This window comes from Pagrus major, chromosome 1 (assembly GCF_040436345.1).
Source record: "Pagrus major chromosome 1, Pma_NU_1.0".
In the NCBI taxonomy this organism is placed as follows: domain Eukaryota; kingdom Metazoa; phylum Chordata; class Actinopteri; order Spariformes; family Sparidae; genus Pagrus; species Pagrus major.
The window spans coordinates 13,677,545-13,701,275 of NC_133215.1; the positions used below are offsets into that span (position 1 = coordinate 13,677,545).

At 39.2% G+C, this 23,731-nt stretch overlaps 2 protein-coding genes across 2 annotated transcripts in view; one reads left to right on the plus strand and one right to left on the minus strand.

The window, feature by feature from the left end:
* uso1 (USO1 vesicle transport factor) overlaps positions 1 to 23,731 on the plus strand; it is a 412,569-nt gene that overhangs the window by 111,245 nt on the left and 277,593 nt on the right. The window lies entirely within an intron of this gene.
* The window catches only part of sh3gl2a (SH3 domain containing GRB2 like 2a, endophilin A1), a 38,594-nt gene continuing 33,061 nt past the window's right edge, over positions 18,199 to 23,731 (minus strand). Inside the window, exons 7-9 of the mRNA XM_073470239.1 lie at positions 23,172 to 23,275; positions 22,945 to 23,060; positions 18,199 to 19,431 (exon numbers count right to left, since the gene is read on the minus strand). Coding sequence (XP_073326340.1) covers positions 19,235 to 19,431; positions 22,945 to 23,060; positions 23,172 to 23,275 — 417 coding nt within the window. The 3' untranslated portion in view covers positions 18,199 to 19,234. The remainder of the gene's footprint in view (positions 19,432 to 22,944; positions 23,061 to 23,171; positions 23,276 to 23,731) is intronic.

A 23,731-nucleotide genomic window follows, 5' to 3' on the forward strand; every position in this document is an offset into this window, starting at 1 on the left:
AAGCTAAAACAACAATCCAGTGACTATTTCTTATTTTATTTCTGCGTGATTATTCTGCATTTATTCTATATTTTCCAACAAATTCTATGAAAAGACCAACACTAACAATGTGACAGCTCATCTCTCAATACTTCCGACACAACAAATTAAAACAATGACCCTGCCTTTATGGAAGTCCACATCCATTAGAGGCAATTATCTAAGTTAGATAATCGGCCGCATCAGAGCCAGACGGACTCCATGAGTCAGACAGCGACACTTCAATTAGCACTTGTCAACTAATTATCACAAAAAAAAAAAAAACATCAACGCTTATTAGTGCTGAAGGATTAGAGGTGTGAATCCAACGCTGACAAAAGAATGTGAGAAAATAACGTCTTGGCTAAAATGATGAGAATAATCCTCTGCTTTATTTATATATTTATAAATCTGTTAATTTATCAGTAGATGATCAAATTACCCACATTAACGTCCCTATTCTTAGTCAGTTGTGGATCAGGTTTTGTCTGTATGACTCACACAGAATGACTCACCCCTCCTTACCTGATAGAGACAGTATCTCTCTCCTGCACTGTAACACAGATCACAATTATAGTCATGCCTGGTTGCAAATGTCAGTGCATCCATGTCAGTTGGGCCCTGTTAGGATCTATGTGTCAACACCTCATAGTTGTCTCAGCCTGCACAGAGCCCAGGCAGCCACACATGAGCATTTTTACCCATGCCTGCACCTGAAAGGAGCCTCGGTTGCACAATAGAATCGCACGTTAGGATGGTTATAGGAGTCGAGCACTATCCTCCTTATTTTGTTCTACTTCATTAACACAGATTCATTTCTCTGTCTGTGTGTCTGCTGTCTGACAGCGAGGCAGAGAGGAGGATGGAGGGGGTCAGCGTCAGAGGAGATGTGTTGTTACCACGCAGAGCTCTTGGGGCTTTGGCAAAGCATTTCCCATGAAGTAAAGCTTTCGCTGTCTTTTCTCTCGAGTTATGCGGTACAGCCCTTTTTGTGTGTGGCTCCGTAGCGGCACGCAATTCAGGCTGCAAAGTGATGTCATTTAAGGTTATTTTGAACAATTTATTTATTACAAAATAGCTTTTTAAAAACAGGTGTTTTAAACACGTTATTTTAAACGTGAAATATGAAACATTTCTGCATTAAAATGTCTAAAAACACTTAAACATTTGTTGTAGTTTTGTTGAGTTGTGTACTCACATTATCCCAAATGTTTCTCAACAATGTTCAAACCCAGAGAAATCCATAATTTTATTCAAGGTAATGGCGCGTTTCATTTGTGCATCTGTCATTATAACTTTCAGGATAACATCGGATGATACGTCGGAAAGTGAGGAGGGAAGTCTGTGAATTTGACCTTACATAACATGAATAAACCGACATTACCTTGTCCCAACATTTCTGCCTGTGCCACGTCAGATAGTTTTTCATCGGCAGTTTGGAGAAAAACTCCCATGATCCCACACTACTTCACAATGTCAACACATCTTTTGTTTTCATTGTTCATTTAGCGACCCATCATGGCAGAAACGACATACTGTATGTACGTTTAAATGTAGTTTTTCAAATTAAAAGTTCAACCTTTCTAATGAATATACACTCATTTGCCACCTTTTTGATGAGAAGATCGATACAACTTGCAAATTAAAGCTAAAGCTCGCAGCTGGTTAGCTTAGCTTAGCACAAAGTCTGAAAGCAGGGGGAAACGGCGAGCCTGGCCCTGTCCAAAGATAACAAAATTCACTAACGAGCACCTCCAATTGCCCTCTCATTAACATGTTCAATTGTGTTTGTTTATTCTCTAAGAATTGTAAGAAAGAGTCATAATATAACCCCCGTTAAAAACACAACCTGACATTTTTACACGTTTTTGTGCTGATTAAACAGATGAGCTATAACGTGTTAAATAGCAAGCTTTAGAGGTGTTGATAGGTGGATTTTAGTATCTTTGGACAGAGCCGGGATAGTGGTTTCCCCCTGATTATGCCGCTGGCTGTAGCTTTATATCTACACACACATTAGAATGATATCAGTCCTCTCATTTAAGTCTTGGCAAGAAAGCCAACAACTAATCCTTAATGCTTACAGCATAAAGCTAAAATTGGTTATCATACATGTAGATATAGTAGAGAGATTAAGAGACAATTTAAAAACACTAACATAGATTTGTTACCAGCAGGTAAACGTAAGGTGTAATTAGATTTATTAAGCTCTCTGTTGTCTTGCCTGTGTAAGCCAGGCACCCTACCAAACCTGTATCTCCGTTATTGCAGCAATAATTGGCAGTTAATTTTTTTTTTTATCTTCTATCTCAGTTGATCATAATTGCTAGTTTTGTCCCAGGCATTGCAATTGTTCGTTGAACCACATCACTGCTTTTGTGTGTCATTGCTGACAAGCTTTCAGCGCCACCCAAATCCTCTGATTCCTCAGCAGGAAGATACAGGTATTCATCCAGCTTCCACCGATATCCCTGAGCACAGTGTTGTGTTTTCTCAGCTGTCAAACTCCTGACATGTCTTTTTAAGCTTGGCAGATGAAGCACTTGTGGAAAGGAGCTTGGCTCTGAGAATGCATGTTTGTCATTGTATGATATTGAACATGTTGTTTTGTTTAATATGAAGAGATGATTGATTTTTATATAAATGAAGCATAAACAGTGAGTAGATTTAGCAAAACAATACCTCCTCAAGCGCGCTATTATTTTGCAGGTGCAGGACAAACGGTCTCCGAACACACACAGATGTTAATATAGGAGTCATAAATCATAATGAAATGAATACAATAAGCTCTGTTAGGCTTTACTTAGCAATATGCTAACATGAACATGCTAAAATGCGCTCATTGACAATGCTAACATGCTAATATTTAGCAGGTGTGTTGCAAGTACAGCAGGGGCGATGGGAGAGATTTTTGATCATAAACCAAAGTATAGACAAACTTTGACCTTGTGACGGCGCTAGATGAAAAGTCAGGGAATCACCAAAATTATCACCGTTCATCCTGAGGGGGACATGGATGTCTGAACCAAATTTTATGGCAATCCATCCAATAGTTGTCACGATAGTTCATTAAAAAACACCAAAGTCAGAATACCATTGTTCATGTTAGCCTTTGTAGCCAATCAGTGACTATTTGTGACTCCTTATCACAAGTTGCACATGTCTATGAGCTGTAATCAAGTGTAAACCCACATATGTTTCTAGACTTCTGTTTTGAAGCCTTGAGATTGGCAACACGGCCATCGGCATCCTAGCGACTTGTCAACCACAAGCATACCCTGCTTTGTTGTCTATGAACATCATGCTGTATTGAAAAAGACTTGAAACTAGCGATTGAGACCATTAACTCACTAGGAAAACATTTACTGAGGTAATAAATCAAGTGAGAAATAGGGTCATTTTCTCATAAGCTCACATACAATCAGACTTCTTTTTGCAAACAGTGGAGTTGAAAGAATGCAGTTTTAATGCTGCAGTCCATTGCAAGTCAGAGTTCGATATTTCCAAGTCAGTATTTGTGAATCAAAATGTGTCCCAGTCCATTTGCTTGAGAAAACATGGATGTCCGCAGCAAACGGATGTTTGTATGGCAAAGTCTTTGAACTTCACAAGCAACTTCAACGGCTGATTTAACAGATAAGGGCACCTAAAAAAGAGATGGGAGGAGTAGGCTCATACCGCATGCTCGTAAACACCTCTATCAGGCATAAATCAATTGAATAGAAGTGAAACTGGCAACTACAAAGTTGTTGTTACAACACGTTTCTGACTTGGAATTTCATCTTGGATGACCATTCCATTGCACTTTTCCAGGTCAGACAGGTTTTTCAAAGTTCTGAGTGCAACGGCTGTGATCAGTTCAGCCGAAGAAAGACATTTGATTTAAAATAGTTTGTAGAAGTGTGAAGTTTGAAAAACAAACACCCATCTTTAATGTGTTTGTGTGTTTTTTTTTTTAATTATTATCTCACAACCCCTGGGTTAGGAACCACAGGTAGATTGGTGCATTACTCCACTTTGTGTTCAGTACTCAGTATATTGGCAGAGCAGGATTAAGAGTCTGCTTCGGTTCTTTGAAGGTAAAAAATAAATACCTCTGACATTGTGTACACATAGTGCATTTATTAGTCATCAGTAATTAGCTATTTATTTATTTATAGTTCCGGGTTACATTGTTTGGTAACATTGTCTGCCATGGCGACTAAAGCACTTTCCATCTGAGAGAGACGATGCATGCGATGACAGTGGTGGCAAAGCATCTCCATGCGTGACTTGACTGAGAGACTAGTGCATGACCACTCAAACAGGATGTGGTGCAGAGCAGTCCACTTGTGTGTGTGCGAGAGGTAGTGTTGGGTGTTGTAAGTCTCACGCATACCTGTATCTGGGTTGTGCAGTGGGAGGCTGCCCTTCTGACTCAGCCTCGCATGGTAGCCGGCCAAGTAAGACAGAGAGTAGGAGAAATCTAGAGTGCTGTGCAGTTTCTTTCCAGTGCCACCTGTGTGTCTGTTGCTGCGGGATTTGTAGCTCCTCAATCACTGACACATGTGGATTATCTGTACTTAAGGCAAAAAGCCAATACAAGCCACATCTTGTATGCAAGCAATCAGGCACTCAAACACAACATATCTTTGCCCTTTGTGGAAAGAATCTTCTAAGGATCTGCTACTAGTGTAATAGCTGTAATGAGACCTGGGAAAGAATGTTATTTTAATGCAATTGTAAATTTAATACACACATACACATACCCACACACCCCTGAAGCGGTATTGTCTTAAAATCTGGTTTAGACAGAAGGCTTCTGTGGTATAACGTGGAGGCTTCTGCTTGGCAAAGATAGCCGGGTGCAAACATAGGTTAAAGGTGGATCAACCGTTGAGGAAACATTATGAGCGAGTGTGTGAGTCAGAGAGAGAGATAGAGAGAGAGAGGGAGAGAGAGAGGGAATACTGATGAACAATGCTGATAATCTCCCTCATCAGATACCTCCTCACCTGGGTTTCGCTCTGTGCAGGTGCAGGTGGATGTCTGCCCCAAAGCAGATATTTTCCTTTTCTTTGTTTGGCTTTCACTAATGTTGCCATTGTATTTAACATCTGTGCTGTCAGGGAGTTTATATGAACTTACATAATATACTTTATGCATATTATATTTTTCATATATAGAATAACCAGGACAGAGGGAGAGAGTTTCTATTCAAAGAGATTAAAAACCCGATCAGTAATCTATCCATCCATCATCTATGCGCGAGTGTCACGAGGGAAGGGGCTGGAGCCCGAACCCAGCTGACAGTGAGTGAGATGCGGACTACACCTTGGACAGGTTGTCAGTCAAACACAGGACTGACACATAGAGTCAGACAACCATTCACACCTACTGCAACTCAAAGTCCGCAGTGGAGCACGTGGAGGAAACTAATGCAAAAAAAAAAAAAAAAATACATATGAAAGCTTTTATCATACAGTTGTAATGTATGGAGAGTGATTTCATCATCTGGTCTGGAGTTAAGGGGTAAATCAAGTTAAGCACAATTTGGGTATTGTTTTTATAGATTTGGAGACCGCTGCTGTAACAATAACATTTTAAGTCATACCTGGGGACCTCTGGTAATTTGTATTAATTGCGGACGACATCTGTTAACTTAATCCTGTGAGAAACTGCATATTACCTACCATATTTCAGAGGTCATGTGATAATATTAATCCCTTGCGAATGTTGGTGATTTGGGTTTGATTTCTTTTAGAACATCTGTTTTCTGTCGCCGGTCAGTTGACCAACTAAGATATTTGATTGCGGCTCATAATATGTTGAACAGCAGTCAACAGTCAGTTAGGAGCAACGAAAGTTTATCATGATCAAGAACAGCCACAAAGCATCCGTTACTTGATCTAAATGAGCTGCAAATGTGTATTTATGCTTGAGACACATGCAGGAAATGGACACATCAATTCTAAACTATATAGATATGGTGGCTGCTGAAAAACAGACTCTTTTCTTCTGAAAGTTGATGTTACACAGAGCCTTGATATCCTATCTGTACATACTTCTGGAGCTTTAGGTTGATTTATCGCACATTCTGGTAATATTAGGGGCTTACAAATCCAGTCTCAGACTCATCTGGCCAACCCTGATGATTGCAAACGTGTTTGATATTTAGGAGTTAAACCTGGATGACTACATCTGTACATCAGTAGCCTACAAGAGAGACAAGTCAACAAAGAGATGGAAGTGAACGACAGGTGTTGGCTAGCAAACACCTGTTGACGGATATTAAGACTGACAGATAAAATCTCAACCCCTCGCTGAAGAATTGACAACTTGCATCGACTGTGTCTCCCTGACCATTTTCTCATCGTGGCTCATTTCGTACTCCAAAGCACTACTACAGCGAGTTGTTTCACCAAGCTGTCAGTCTTTGTTTTGTCTACAACTTCCCATGAGTTCACATGAGGTGGTGCATTGCTCCTCTAGCATGATAATATTGATAATATCCTGTAGTGTGTGATGCACTATTACTTTCAAATTTTGTAGTGTGTGCATGTTTGAGTTGAGAGAGAAGTAAAATAAAGTGGTTTATATTTTGGAATCTGGCTAATTAACTGACTGTTTGATCATCCGAACACTCTTACATACCTCTTGTCCTGCCAGACTACATTGTAGCATTATCGCTCTATTTTCAGATCTCAGCTATTATTGAATATGACGTTAGCATAAGTGATTGAAACAATGGCCCAAACTACAAAACCATGATCCAAGTTGTTGTAAACAAGAGTCATCCTCTAAAGGCAACAACTGGAGACAAAGACCAGGACGGAAAAGCGCTAAATCAAGAGCTGAAGGTTGGATAAAGGAGGCAACACAAACAGAAGATGTGTAGGGAAGATGACGCAAAGGAGATTGTTTTATTCACAACCTGACATGCTGTGTGATTTCTTAACAAGACTGAAACAGTGTTGTTCAGAAGGATAAGGCTTAGCTGCTCGACAAGTTACTCTGGATTCTTTCAGAAGTAACAAACTCTATTTTCATGTGTGGGTGTCTTAAGCACCCGATGACAAGGCAAAAACTGACCAGAGCCAGACGTGGAGGTAGAGAGCGGCTGTCCAACAGCTGGATGCAGGCTGAGGCCCTCAATCTGCAGGTATACAGTAGCGAGGATGTAGATGCACGAATGAATGAAAGCAAAGACTTTGAATTGCGTGTCTGAGCATTGCTGAGTTTGCACGCTTATGTGCAAACATGTATGCATGTGTGTTCGTGTGATTCGGGCTGTGTTTGAAGGTTGATAAACTCCAGCGTCTATGCTCTGTCATGCATAGAGAGGCTTCAGTTGCACAATGGCAGAGCGATGGGTGTGACTATCTCCGGGATTAAAGAAGGAGAATAGATCCAGAAACGGACAGGTTCCACTGCCTCGCTAGCTCTGCACCCAGACTCCTCCTTAACACTGAGAGGGGAAATCCTGACACTTTCAAATGTCACAGTATCTGGAGACTTTATTAGGAGTTATATTTAGTTTGGAAGTCAAATGTTAAATTCTGCTTTTAAAGGTGCCAGAGTTGAGCCTACATGAGCTGATGATACACCTTTTTTATTTATTCAGACCCCCCCCACCCCCCCACCCCTCAGGTTAATTGATTTGTTTGTGTATCAACCTTTTGTTTGGGACAGCATTTGAATGGACTGATGGATTTGCACACCAAATGTTGTCCCATTGTCCTGTTTTGCATGCTGTGCGGCTGGTCCTTAACCTGGCACCATTTGTCATGAAAGCCCTTCTCTCTGGTTCACTGTTGGCTCACACTTAAAAACCTTTTACAAGCTAAACCACTGTGGAGAATTTATGACCAGGAATGAGCTACACTGGAGTTAATGTGCTCAGTGCTGCCAAATAGCTCTGGCTCAAACGCCAGTTCTTCATAGATAGAGAGGGTAAGCTAATTGTTTTGTCGGAAACAAGATATAAATTCTCCATCAATGACTTTTTCCCTGAACAGCAGCGTCATGAACTATCGTGAACCTTAAATATTATTTGTTAATATACCTTTGTTAACCTTAAAGGTGGATTATTAGGCATAAAATGTCATATTATTATCTACATCATCAAACAGTCAAACTTTTTTCTTTGACTTTTTTTCCACCCTTTTTTTTTGGGTCTTACAATTTCTGTCAAATGTTTGCAATTTTTTTTATTATTATTAATTTGCACAAAAATTAGACGTCATCTTCATGTTTTTTTTTTTTTTCATTTTTCCTTTGTTTTTCATCATTATGTACTCTTGCATCAAGTGACAGACAGAGAATGAAGGAGACAGATGTAACAAATTCTTGCTTTTGTCATCTGGTAGATTACACAACAATTTTTTAAAAAAAGGTAAAAGCTTCCAAAAAGGGAGAGGACATAGAAGGCTTCTGTTTGGTTTTCTAGCAAACAACAGGCGAGAAAGCGACAACCCTGATTACAAAAAAGTTGAGATGCTGTGGAAAATGTAAAAATGAACAGATGCAATAATTTGCAAATGAACTGTGGGGAGGAAGTTACCAGTTGTGGTAACCTTAACTAGAAGGCCATTGGCTGAACTGTCAAATGTTAAGTAATAGTAGCAAATGTTTCACTTAAAAAACATGGCTTAACGTGAGTTTATGTGTGTTCACCGTCCACTACAGCCCTGGATCTTCCCAAAACAGAGGAATATGGCCTTCCTCTATGGAATAAAGATCATTTTGTAGTTGTTCTGGATATTATCTGGATAATAATATAGTAAAAGTGTAAATAAGGGCCGACGGTAAATCTCCTATTCTGGTTTCCTGTGTGATGTACCTTATTAAAGTCTGTAAATAAAGTGAAATGAGTCGATAGTTCCTTCACAATTATTGTGTGATGTACTTCCAACGCCTCTATCCCTTTTTGATCCAACATTTCACCATTTTGAGGAAAGGGTCCACACCAGGATAAAGCCTGATGAGGAGAAGGTAAGTCCTAACACACACATGCTGTGCAACAGATTATTTGGGGTTAAAGACGGAGGATTTTGTGGCCATATTTTCACACACACACACACACACACATGCGTCTTCTTTCTCTTGTGGATTCCAGTGTGTAAGCCTGAGTGACAAGAGACCCTCGTGGGGGGACAGGACCGGTGTTGGAAGTGAATCCAGAGCCGGAAACAAACTTCAATCTCCCTCAGACTGACAGATGAGTGTGGCGTCAGACCCGCAGAGACCCTCACGGTATGATTAACAAATATGCAAGAACACACACACACCTCCCTGTTGGCACTTACATGCTCCTTTCTGTCCCCGCCTGCGCTCTCTTTGCTCCCTCATTCTGCCGCTGCCATTTAGCTGCCTGACCTGTCTTACTGCCTCGTTTGTCATCTCCAATCACTTGCTCTTTGAGCGGCTCTGACAGACAGGGGTATTAGCTGCCTCTGTCTAGTGTTGAGAGCTGGGCTTTCCTGCTGAATAGAGAAACTATGTATGAACGCCACAGGAAAACATGTAATGACACACACTGGCACACTCCCACCAACAGCTGCTCTTCAGATTGCAGATTGAGTGTGTGTGTGTGTGTGTGTGTGTGTGTGTGTGTGTGTGTGTGCTGGTGTTAATTCTTAGCAGTCTTAACTCTTTTTCTTGGTTAGTTTTGGCTTTCATTTCTGTCTCCACTACTCTTTATTTTATACTTTAATATACTTTATTATGTCTTCTTCTCTGGTGTGTGTTGTTAAGCGTGTGTAAGAGGAGGAGAGGAGGGAGTACTCATATACTTACTAAATAAAAAATGCTTCTTAAAGTTACGTTTCTAAGTCCTATAATGACGTAAAAGTATGTTATTATTATCAAACTGTACAGAAAATATCAGTTAATGCAAACATGCAAAATGTCCTCCGTCATTGTCATACAATTATGTCATATACAATTGAATTTTTATTACTGATGCATTTATGTGTCATTAGTTTATTCTAGCTATTTTATACACTATTGAGTAGTTTAATATGTAACAGTCCATAATACTTTATAGATTCATTGCATGTTTTGTGTGTGAAATCTTAATTTGTGAAGTAAATATACTGTAGCTTACAAATAAATGCAGTAGAGTAAAAAGTACAATAGGATTAAAGTATAAAGTGTTAAGTAGAGTAATGAGAATCTACACAAAAAACACAAAACTTTATGAAACTATAAAAAATGTACCTTTTTTCTGCAGTTTTAAAGCAAAGACGTAATGAGTAATAGTTTTACCATACTGTGTTTGTGAAGTGTATATATACGTTGTCGATTTGACTTGCAGCATTATAAATTAAACTGCTCAGTAGTACGAGTAATCATTATTAACTCCACCTGAATCAACATTTAAATGTTTATGCATCAGAAGTAATCATCCAATAATTCAATATAAAATGATTTAACTCAGACATGGGCCACTCTGTTGCATAAAGAGTACTTAAACTTAAGATTTGTGATGCAGAAGTATTTTAAAGGATTTTTTTTAAAGTGGCATCAGAAGCAGAAGCACTACTACCAGATCTGATGCTTTATAACGAGGCAAATATGCATAACCAAAGATGGCATGTTTTTTTCGTCTGGCTGCAACACTTCATCGGAGAAATAGATAATGCAGATTAATACAGTGCCTACCAAAGGTGATGCAAGATTTATCGATATTTTATTTTAATAACCACTTGCTGAACATTTGTAAGCATTTTTGGGCATTTTTTTTTTACATACAGTCGTACAGAGCTGACTGTGGTTCACTGCATTACAAAACACAAGGTGACATTTTCCCATATGTTCTAATTTTCTCAAAAATAGAAGTAATAATCTTCATAATCACCAAATAAAAACGCTGTTGAATATGCACTTATGCAACAGCGTTCATATTAAATGAAAGATGACTTAATACAGTTCAACAGCACCACAAAGGACAGCCTCAAAAATGTCCATAAAGATCATCGACATGATGCTAAAACAAAAACTAAATACATTATAACCTTCAAGATTTATTCAAGGATTTTTGTTTTACGTGTTCCTAATTTACTGGCCACTGCGTGTATTTGTAATGTTTGGAAACCATTAGATGTTTGGGTAGATTTTAAAATGATGTTCCATAAAATTTGGACTTGAAATTAGTCGATAATTGTCCAGTGATTGTTTTGAAGTAATTTTTTGAGTTTGTAGACAAATCGTTTTTCTTTAAATGCCTGTTAAGAATACATACAGTAGGATTTACAGTGTATACAGTATCTTTTACATGTGTAAGTAGTAGTAGAACCAGTTTTTAATGGACCGCAGCTCGTGGGAGGCACCTGAGTTTGATACTTATTGTTCCCTCAGCCTCGGTGAATATGTGGAACATGTCTGTAACCGGTGTGGGTGTCTTGCGGTCTGCCGCGGTTTGGGGTTGGCCAGAAAACAGATGCAGCCTGCCATTCATGCATTAAGAGCTGTGGCTGATTCAAGTGTCAAATATGATGGAGTGGTTGAAGAGCCTGCCAGTTTAAGCTTGCCATGGTTGGCTAGCTGAGCGGCTGACTGAGTGCGTGGCTCCTTGCTCCTCTTTACACGCAAACTAAATGAAACGTTGAATCCAATTCGTGTAGACGGGCTTTTAGAAGAAAAACCTTCTAAACTTTGATCAAAAATAGCTTCTCTGATTGGAAGATTTAATTTAAAACGCATACAAGCAACTGATAAACAACCATTCAGCTGATACATGTTTAAAAAGATCTGTGTCAGTGCTAGTCAAGGATCATCTGGCGCTTTGTTAGAAATGTTCAGCAGCTACGTCAATGTGTAACACCGGACAGACGGGCAGACACAATGGCTGTGAAGGATTTCTGGAAAACGAGCTGCTGTCTCTGTGCTGCAGCACCCAAGCCGGCCACCCACCAGGAGAGAGGGTCTGAGGAATGCTTTTTACTGGATTGCTTGTCTTGTCGCCCCCCCCATCCTCTTTCTTCCTCAGACCTACAGTCTATGTGTGAGTGTGGGCATGTGTCACAAACACCATTACATACATTACCTGGAAGAGAGGAGTGTGTGTTTGTGCATGTGTGGACCGCTGAGTGAGCGTGTGTGTAGTCAGCATGTTTTTTTCTTTGCCTGGACGTGTGTTTTCCACGTGCACTGTGGCCACCGGTGTTGTGGTTTTCAGTCAGTGGTTCCTTTTTTTCTTCAATCCAACCTCCTGACAGACTCCTCATGGCAAGACTTCACAAGAAGGCCTTTTCTTTTCCTTACAGTTGGAGCTGAAACGATGAGTCAGTCAGTGGAAGCAGAGAAAAACATGTGGCAACTATTTTCTATCTAATCATTGATTGTTTGGAGGGGAACGGTTTATAAAGCCCTTTGTGGTTGCAGAGGAAGCTGCACGAAAACTGAGTTGCCTCAAGTGATGTCACTTGACTCAGCATCAGTGGTGGAGGTGGAGGTGGAGGTCACTCCTGGAGGTGTGGAGTTAGAAAAGATTTCTGCGTTCTGCTAGCGACTCAAGGCTAAATTAGCACACACAGTGCCCCAGTAAAACTGTCGGTGGTCGAGTATTGTGCATTGTGGGTAATGTAGGCACCAGGCAGACAGTGTTCTAGGAGTAAAATTCTAAATCGATGGGGTAAGCACTGGACTCTTGGTCAGACAAAAAAAACAACTGTTTGCATCAGAATGGGCATTTTGTCATTATTATCCCGAGAGCATCTAGCTGCAAATATAATTGTCAGAATTATTTTGTCAATGAAAATAATTGTTGCAGTTAATCAATTGTGAGTCTAGACTGGCGGCCTGTTCAAAACTATAACTCTGAATCCAAATTCGAGAGCTTTGTTGTCGTGGTCTTTGTCAAAGAAATTACAAATGACCTTTTACTCCCTGATTAATGCATTAAAATTTGTTCGTAAAATGTTAGAAAATAATGGAAAATGCCAAGTCCAAGGTGATGTCATCAAAGCAGCAAACAAAGAGGCAAGAACAAGGAAAAGATCATAAATGCTAGATGATTTATCAGTTTCTAAAATAGTTATAGATTCATTTTCCGTCGGTCAACTAATCATTTAATTTACAAATTGTTTAGTCCCTAAAAAAATACCAGGAGTCGCCTCCTCTTATTTTAAGTATTAAGCGCAAAAAGACAACATGTGTGGAAAATCTTCACAACTTCAAATAAAAAAGGTTGCATCAGACATGAATATCTGACTTCCATAAACATGTAGATATTTTTTATAAAGGAATTAAATGAGCATTACGATAGATGTAAGTGTGCAAACTCTTTTTGTACTTGAGCCACTACCCTCAGCTCTTTTTCTGTCTTCAGTTAAGTAGTCCAGTTTTTTCTTCTGCCTTCAATTACAAAAATACAGACTGCAAGAGAAGGTAGAAGTCATGTTGGTCTAAGCAGATGACCTGCACACTAACCTTCTACTTAAGCACACTGGTTCAGCAGAAAGGCTCAGTGCCAAAATTAAATAACGACAGATTCATGGATCTTTGGCAGCCTTATGATTAATATCTTCCCCAGTGATCAAATCCAAAGGAAAAGGGACAAATGACTAAGACTGTGGGACACTTCTGTTTAATATAGATCACACCTTTTCTTCTCTATTCGCCCCTCTTATAGCTCAGGCGTATGACGTTTGCAAGAGAAAAAAAGGCAGAAAGGAGAAGATATAAACACCCGTCATTATCTGTGATCCTTTTTCTAACCTCCACACTGAGCAGTGTGAGTTTGCCTCCACTGGAGGGTGCTTTACCACAATGTTTAACAGCAGCAGCAGCAGCAGCAGCAGCAGCAGAGAGAGGCTCAGGCAGATGGCTGGCACAGTTTCATAAACAACTTTTATCAGGAGACGCCCTATATCCACAATATCCACCTGTACACATATAACAATGCCAGGTACCGTAGATTGCGGTTATTGTAAGTGTTTGTTGATTCATTTCACATGCGCCACGTCAAACAAAGCGCAGGCTATGTCTATATTTGTGGTTATCAGTGGAGCGACATGGCACAGGGTGTGTGACTCTGAGGGTGACATGCTCTGATGCTGTTCCAAAGACCTCGCTGACCCCCATTAAATTACTAATGTCAATGCGGCAGAGAGGTGTGTTACTGTGTGTGTGTGTGTCTATTAGTGTTGTCACAATACTGGAAATGTAACTTCGATACAAAACCTTGAAAAATATCGATATTGGATACCATGTTTGACACTTTGGGAAACATTGAAACCACATTGGGGGCATATAATTTTAGAGAGCAGGAGAGGAAAGTGAAAACACGTTTCAAATATTCAGAATTGATGCGTATTGATATTTTTTTTTTTACAACACAAGTGTGTGTAACGTGTGTGTGCCGCAATGATGAGTGAGACTTGAGGGTTAAACTTGATGCATGAAGAGAGGGTGTAGCCAGATTCACTGGTGGTGACAGATAATGGGTGGAGACCAAAAGTTGTCACTTCATGTCAGATGTTAACTGTCTTACAGTTATAACTTCCTGTTTTCACAGTGTCAGCTCCTTTTATCTGACGAACAACAGCAGCATTACAGTGTCATCACAGTATTTTGAGATGACTTGAATAAGAAAGCGATTTATGATAATCAGAGTACAAATCATAAACAGTCAGTCATGCTTAAAGCAACATTATACAACTGTTTAACCTTAAAATAACAGCTTTAAAATCATTTTGATGGTACACTGTCTTGTTATAGGGTGAATGGTGTCTGTCACAGCTATCGCTTGTTTCTGCACTGTGTAACTTCAGTGAGAGGGCAGGATCACAGCGATACATACAAGTTTTAGAGACATGACATTGTTATGATGGAATGAGTTTTGTTTGTAGTCAGCACCTACATTACATCTGTGAAATTGTTACAGACCTGGGTTTTATATTTACGACAGTAGTGTTGCAACTGTGGGGGACGCCAAATCGCACAAAATCCCAATTTCTACATAATGTTGCTTTAACTGAGTGATTTCTCCAGCTGATATACTGTAAGGTGGCTGTATTTTGAGGACTCAGAATGTGCTTTAGTGTTTTGGACTCTGTATTCAAGTTATCTTAAAGGTGAGAATGTAGTACAAGGAGTGAATACTGTAAATTATGTATAAAAAAAACCCCCATAAAAATAATAGGAAATAATGGCAGTTAAAGTAATTTCATGAACAAAATGTTAAAATACAATCTTCCTAGAATCCTACAGGAATGTGTCTGTGGCTCCTAATTTATGTTTACATTATACAGTATGTTCTGTGTTAGTCATACTACTATATATTTTTAGCTTATAGCATTATTTCTGAAGTAGCCAGGTCCCTAAGCTACAATTAATATTTGTGCATTAAGTAATAATGTGAAAACAATGTGAAAGGGTTCACTAACAGTGATGAACCTACAAAGAATTATCCCCTGAATCTGAAGTTCCTCTCAGCTTTATAGAGCTTCATAGCGAGTTTCAGGTCATTGTTTAGCTCTTTGGTCGCACCTTTACTGTTGCTTCAATTTCCTCCTCGCTCAGCGTTCGTTTCAGCAAAAAAGCTCTAAATAACCACTCTACATTACTCGCTCAGCAGCAAACAGCAGAAAGACACAGTTAGTGTCTAGCTGGTGAACTTGGTGGAGCATTTAGCAGCTTAAGTACCAGATGTGTCCCTTGGGAGGTGGTGGAGACCAAAATCGGACCTTAAAGAGGTGACCTGCAATACAACTCCTAATTATTGATAATGTTGCTCAGTAACTGCTGAATATGTAAATAAGAAAAAGTTTACTTAAACTTAAATGGTCATTATGATAATGTGAATGTTTTTCACAATATGTTTCCACTACCCCTCAAGTAGCCAATAAGAGTTATTGCAGGTTAAATAAAAGTCATAATACAACAATTTAAAAAAAAACCTTTCCTTTATATGTTGAAAAAGGCCCCTGTCCATGTGATATTAACATTTGTACTCTCATCTAGTATTATGTCTGATGCATTTATCTGTAAGTAGTTTCAGCTACTTACTGCTTAGTTTAATCTGTAATGTTGCATCATATTTTTATACAGTAATCACGTTTTGTATATAAAACTTAAATTAGGAAGTAACTAGTTACTTTAACTGTCAGATAAATGTAGTGGAGTAAAAAGCACAATATCTTCCTCTGATCTGTAGAGAAAAGTAAACAGTAATATGGAAATACTTGAGTACAATGTTGCAGTTCTTGTACTTTACTTAAGAGTGCATCTTTACCAGATTTACTTTGTTACGTCCATCACTGCTGATGCAACTGATTTACAGTGACTACTACGGCTCCACTGTAATTCTTTGTTTGTACAGTGAATGTTGTACAGTGTTTGCATTTTATATCCCAGCTTACACGTGTATATGTTTCACATCTTTTGGAGCCTTTAAGATGCTTGAAGTCTTGACTTTGATAAGGTTGCACTGACAGGATTATTAAGACGCTTCGGTCGTGTTGGAGGTACAAAGGAGATTTTCTTACCTGACCTATTTTTTCTGTTTGGATTCTTGCGAGAGGACATGAAAGAATCCACCAGGAAAATGAATAATGCATCTAGCTTCTTCATCTATTCGCCGTGCCAAGTCCCTGCTGCGTTTCCTCCATATTCTGAAAACAACAGCTAGAGATAGTGGTGAGGTAAACTAGATGGTTTGAAGGATGATTTCAAATGATTTCACATATAGATCGGGTTTTGAAGCAGATTTCTACCTGCGAGGTTGAGGTGTGTGCATCTGTGAACAGAAAGACTGGAGGTCAATAACTATTTCTTGGTATTTATTTGAATAAATTACATTGACTTATCACATTTGTTTCTTTACATCAAGCATAGAGTCTTAGAATCCAGTGCAAGAATAAAAGAAAAACGAAAACGGAAAACAAACAAACAAAACGAAAAACAATCCAAAGACAATCATGTGCAGCACAGAGAATCCCTCCTTTCACATTGCTTCTGGATAATATACTGTATATATACATCTATACTGTATGTGTATACTTTTGTCACAGTTACAAAAATAAGATACGTTACTGTAGATGCGCGACTATACACACAAGGTGAAAACAAAACACAGAAAAGCTGTACAGTCCTCATTGAGGGCAAAGATACACAAGATTGTTAAAAAAAAAGTGAAAGAGAAAAAGAAGAAAGGATTTGTATCGCCTTTAAAAAAAATAAATACATGACCTTCAAACTGTATCATTATTCTCCCCAAAGTATACTGTCTGTTAAAGTTGTGCTTCCCTTTAAAAAAAACACTTAATATGGGATATCAGTTGATTTTGCATAATTTATTGTAATTCCACTGAATATAATGAATTGGTCCTTTGATTAAAGAGACATCCATGTTTGTTTTAATGTTGAACACTGTCAGAGACAGTATATCTTAAATACCTCCACCAGAGGTCCTCTGCAGCCCCGTCCCTGTGCATAACACGTACAGTATGCAAACCCAAATACGCACCCCTTCCCCGAAAACACACGCACAACATTACAACAAGATGGGTGAAAAAAAACAGTATCACCGCTGCACAGACTACTCTGCAGGAGGGTTAATACATCGTCGACATTGCAGAGAATGAAACCCCCGGGGAAGTGCTCAGCTGACTGAAACATGTACTGTAATAGGTGAAGTTGGTTTGATCTCTAGATTATCAGTACATCAGTTAAAGAAGGGACAAAAATCCCACACAATACGCATACAACCAGGGTCAGGGAAAATTTTACATTATAGCATTTTTTTCTGAGACATGAAAAGGGTAAACCAGCCGCTTTTAGTCCACATTATGTTGGAGAAAAGGGTTTTTAGTAGTAAGTTGCATCATTCCAATTAATAAAACATTTCCACCGAGACAAAAAGAAGTAATTTCTCAGTCCGTTCAGCCATTTGTTCACTCCTGGCTATGTCTAGTTTCATCTTAATCAATGGCTTATAGACAGCTAAACTACAGAATACTAATTGGTCTAGCAGGGATGCAGCAAGAAAGGAGCTACGCCTTCAGCTGCAGAAACAACAGTTGCCCCAATGAGCAGTTAAGTCCTATAAGTTTATATATCACAATACATCAACCATTTTTCACACAAGCTGCTGATAAAATACACGTCGGAGGATTGAAACGTATGCACCATAGTTTTCTTACGTCACTTTAAACAGTTTAAACTTCACAACTTGTGTTTTTTTTTTTTTTTTGCAAATCATGTCATCACTCCACTAATCACTGGCTCAGATATGTAATGTCACATACTTAAGAATACAGTTTCTCTCCTCTTGATGAAAATACCAAAGAACTAGAGATTGCAAGCTTCACCCTGTTGCATCGAACTGATGTACCGACACCATGATGTCTTTAAATCTTGAAGCTAAAACCGGAGTCGATTCGTGTTGTTTTTTTTGCAGGTAACTTTGGTATCTAAATCACATACGAGCAGTCACGCGCACATGTTGATATGTAAAAAATTAAATATAAAAGTACGATGGGTAATCCTGGTTGCTAGTCATCAGCTAGATGAATCTGCCTACAACTTTTGTCAAAACTCTGAATAGTTAAAAGGTGAAGACGTCCTTTGGAACGAATGTTTATGGAGCACGACAGGGACGTGAGCCCGAGCATGCCGAGAGGCGATTACCGATTTAAAAAAAAGGAATATTTCAAAAGAAACAAAATCAGCTCAACATATTTTTTTTTTAATAAGAGAAAACGTTAAACACTTGAAACCATGCTTGACCTAGAGTCTCTAACAAACATGAAGCACGTGGACCGATTTTTTTTTCCTAGTATGTGAGAGAAAAGATTCTAACTACTGTAGAGGTTTTTTTTCACAAAGTACAGTGAATTAGAGAAAGTGTGATTTTTGTAAAGCTCCTCTGATAAACTTATGACGGACTGACAGCCAACGTAAACTGAGACAAAAGCCGGGACAGAAATGGATAAAATGACTACGGAAGCCTAAAAGTGCCTCCTGGGATAAGGGGAAGCAACGACATCAATGCAGATTTTCCCTCATTTCTCGTTTTTACTCTCAATTGGTGCATACTTGCGTTAATTTGCCGTCAATCTTTGTTCGCATTTTCATTCGTTATTGTGTTGTTGCTGTTTCGACTCCTTTAAAGTGGAGTACAGGTGGTTGGTAGGAATGTTTAGGAGAAAGGTTACTGGGAATACTCGGGGGAAGGAACCAGAGGCCAGGATTTGCCACCTTTGCAGACACAGCTGGACGTGGTGACGTCCTAGTGAGGCAGCGGCACCAGGATATCCACATAGTTGATGGGGAAGAAGCCGGAGTTGCCGTGCAGCATTCCCTCGTACCAGTTGTCATCGATCTTATTGGTCAGGGTGATGATGTCGCCTTCCTTGAAGCCTAGCTCACCTTCGTTCTCTGGGTCGAAGTCATAGAGTGCACGACAGCAGGGCTGGTCCATAGGGGCTGGGGGAAAGAGTTGGAAAGATAAGAGCACAAAAGGAGAGTTAGCGGACAGAAGAGGATATTGGATGCTGCATATAGATTAGAGACACAATGACACATCACAAGAAAAGCTTGTGAAAGGCTCACCTGGAGACCTGGCTGAAAGAGAGGAAGAGAAGGGGAAGAAGCAGAGAGGAGGAGGGAGGAGACAAAGCAAAAGAAAGATAACATGAGCATCAGTGACAGGAAAATAATAATGAGGCATTCAATGTTCAAAGGAAGTGTTCTACATTTTTCAATCGTTTTCTGGTGGAGAGTTAGATAAGAGGATCAATCCATCTCATATCTGTCTGTTAAAGTTGCAGCCGACTAGCTTAGCTTAGCATAAAGACTGGAAACACAAGTAAACATATAGGGCATATAGAGCTAACTATGCTGGGCTGATTTGCCTTTGTACTGAACACAATGAATTCAGTTTGTGTTTGCACCCTTTCTCCTTGTTATTCCACAGGCGTAAAAGCAGAAACAGCCACAGTGAGATAGCAGATGAAGAGCTCAAGATAACAAACTCTTACTGCGCCTTTGCAAACAGTTCACATCCAACAGATAAACAACTTGTTTTACCTGCGGTGCTGTGTGATGGAAAAACAGTCGCAAAAGTAGCGGGGGACTTTTATTGTGAAGAATTTATAGGAAATGATCTGTGTTTATCCTCCGTTTCACAGGCACTCCTGTGACCACTAGTCACAGCTTAGGTCAGCCCACTGCTTTTTATATTTCATCGATTCAAGAGAAGCTTGTCATCAGTTAAAGACATAAATTCAAGCTGGTATATAACATGTTATATCTTATTTCTTTAATCTGTTCCAAAAGGAAGTATAAAAATGAGAATTCACCCTTTGACTGGGACTATTTTTTGGCTCTGAGCACTTGTCAGGTAAAAGGCTGAGACTCCAGAAGTTACTAGTCTCGCACAAACGCACTGTAGAACAAACTGAAGCTGGGGTTAGTAAAATTAGAGAAACCAGCAAGAATAAGCTCGATTAAAGAAATACCACACCCTCCCTTCAGGCCTCCCTCCAAAGAGAAGCAAAATGCATCGTTGTCATCGCTAACCGTAGCAAACTATGTCATGTCTCATTCATATGTAAGAAAACACCAAATATTGTATCATAATGAACATTAACAACAAACATGGCTGTTGTTAGTACTCACAGCTGTCAAGATAGCATTTCAGTGTTGAGAAATACTGGCTGAACTTGTACCACTACCTTCCTGTTTCCAGTCTGTATGCTAAGCTAGTAAGAATCTTCTTATCTTAGCAAATAATTTCCCAAAATGTCAAGCTATTCCTTTTACAATTAAGGAAAGATGAGCAATTTGATAAAAAATTAGTGACATAAGAGAAACCAGGGGTTAGACAGAAACAGCACTGCAGACGAGCTGCACTGCAAACAAAAAATGCAGACAAAAAATATACTTCAACAAAAGTTCATTTAAGTAAGGATTAAAATGAGAGTGATAGAGAGATTTTGCATCTCTTCCCAAGTCACTCTTGCTCACCTGGAGATCTTGCTGCAAAGGGGAAAGCAGAAAACAAAGGTGAACAAAGAGCTGAAGTGTTTATGTTTGATAGCATTTTCTCGATGGATAAATGATAAATTGATGGGTAAGTACGGAAGGCGCGTCGATGAAAAGGTCAATAAACAAAGCAAGGAGAAACACACGTTCAACGGATTGAAAAAGAGCGGCCGACAGACAAAGAAACAAGAGGATAAGACAGACCGGAAGATTGACAAGCGAACAAAACAGAAACAGCAAATGCTCGTCCGCTGGTAAGATTTGCATCGTTACTGTAGGTCTCTTTGTACAGTGAGCAGACGGCACTTGTTTTTCTGCTGTTTGTATCATTTGAGATCAACAATTTTCTCATAACAAAGAGACAAACAGAAAGAGAAATGGACAAAAAAAGAGAAAGTGATGGAAGAGATATTGTTGTATCTCTCCGGAGATTCACTTTTGTCTCACCTGGAGACCTTGCTGCAAAGAGGGAAGAGGGGACGACACGAGGGAGACAGAAAAAGCAGTAGAAGAAGTTTAAATGAAAGGATTTTATTGAAGAAATGAATTCATGAGCACACAGATGGAGAAATAATATCGACAGATAAGTTTGACCTGGCTCACCTGGAGACCTCGCCCCTGGAAGAATAACCAAAAATCATAAGAGGAAAGAGAAGAGTGCACAGTTGTATTATTCAGTTCTGGACTGATGGATTTTCTGTTTAGTAGTTAATAACTGATGTGTTGGGAAAGAGCTGGGAAAAAAAGAAAATTAGCAAACACAGTAAATACACTGTAAATTCTCAAATATTTGCCCTTCTATAAAGGCACCAGGGTTTTATTTGTGATCACCTCTTTCACAAGATCTTTCTATAATAAAAGATTCACGTGTCTGCTATTTTGTCCCCCTTAATTTGGATCTAATGTGCATCAGGTATGTAAGATGTTTTGTATTGTTGTGTCTGGCTTTGCTTATACTATTATAATACTTATAATAAAAAAAGAATCGGGTTCTCAATAGCTGTTTCCATTTCACTGTACATCTGTTTCACTGTAATTTGAAGTGAACTTTTGAAACGTCGCACAAAAGAGAAAAAAAAAGAGGATTAGAAGGATTTCCATCTACTGGTATTGAACAAATAAAACAGGCTACACAAAGTGTAGTTCTGTCAGAAGATGGTTGGTGGTATGGTTGTAATAAACGAAGAAGTAGAGGTTGCTAATGGGAAACAAAACCAGTTGTTTGCCAACCGCCAATAAATATCAAAGAAGAAGAGACAAAACCAGTCATGGCCATTTTAGAGGGAATGTGGGAATTAAAAGAAGTAATCTTATGAGAATATCTGGGAAGACACTGACATCAGAAACAGCATCTGCTTTTTCTCTCATAGTGGAAACTGCTGATGAGTTAAATGTTTGGCACGTCAGAACTTATTCAGAAAAGCTGTTTCCATTTCCCATTAAGCACATTACCCTATTTTGAAAAAGGCAAAAAAAACAACTCAATCAAGTGTAAAAACTTGAAAAACTAAAACATTTTTTGCAAATTGGGTACCTTTTCTAACGCGATACTTCAAAAATGCACGGAAAAATACGTTGATGGAAGCATGGCTATATAGATTACTCTAACTTTACCCTTATCAACCACGTTACTCTTCTTTGTTTTTCTCTTGGCATTTATTTGTCACATGACCCAGCAGCATCAGTGTTGGCTCTTATTGGAGAATTTACAGTAAAAATGAAAAAACAGAGCGAGGGTTGTTAAAGGAAAAAAATCATGAATTAAAAGAAACCAGTCAAGAAACTTTCCTTTCGAGGCAAATACTACTGCATACTTTTTTATGGTTTTGTCTTCGAATTAGTTGAAACAGAAACTTCAGAGACTCCCCAATCAGATACCACAGTGTATACACAGCACCAGGAATAGTTTCTGGACATGTTTCTGAACAATGAGCTTTGTAGTCTGGGTCTTACCTGGAGAGCGAGCACTGTGGATGCCTCCATTGTGGTTCTCACTGATAGAGAAGTCCATAGACGGACGTGGTTTGGGAGCGTACTCTTTCCTCGGTTTGTTAGAAGTTTCCCTTATCCTGCAAAGTGGAAGACGCAGAATCCATCAGTGAGCGTAACAGATTCTACATTGTATATATACATCTGGTAACGTACGGTAAAACGAAAATGCAGGAAGTGTGAGTACTAACCGTTCGTCCATCTTGCTGGAGAGCTGTGTGAGGATCTCAGCAGCCCGGGTGTGGTACTCCACCTGAGCCTGGACCAGTGCAGCGAGCTGGCTCACCTGTTCAATCTGTTAAGATACGCATGGTCTCCTGTTACACACTGACACTATATCAGCTGATACATCTCACCTGTAAAACAATCTTGCTACAAGGTCCATTAGCAGTTGTTCGGGAGCTTTAGATTGTATCACATGATCTTCCTGGGGAAGACATGATCAACACCAGAATGTATGAAGTCAGCTTTGTCATGAGGTCTGCATGTGTTGTCATGTTGTTACCTGACAGTACAAAAGTCAAGACAATCTGAAAAACTGCAGAGAACACGATGCTTGGGTCTTCTCTCCATGTCGCAAGTATTAAATAGATCTGATTCATCACACCGAGTCTGTAATTCTTCAGAGAATCAGCAACTCTCAAACTTCAACAGGGAGAATTTCCCTTACAGGCTAGCTGGTTAGCATGCTAACTTTAGCAGATACTGTATCTCTGCGACACAGTTCATAGAAGTCTTTGACATAACGTCA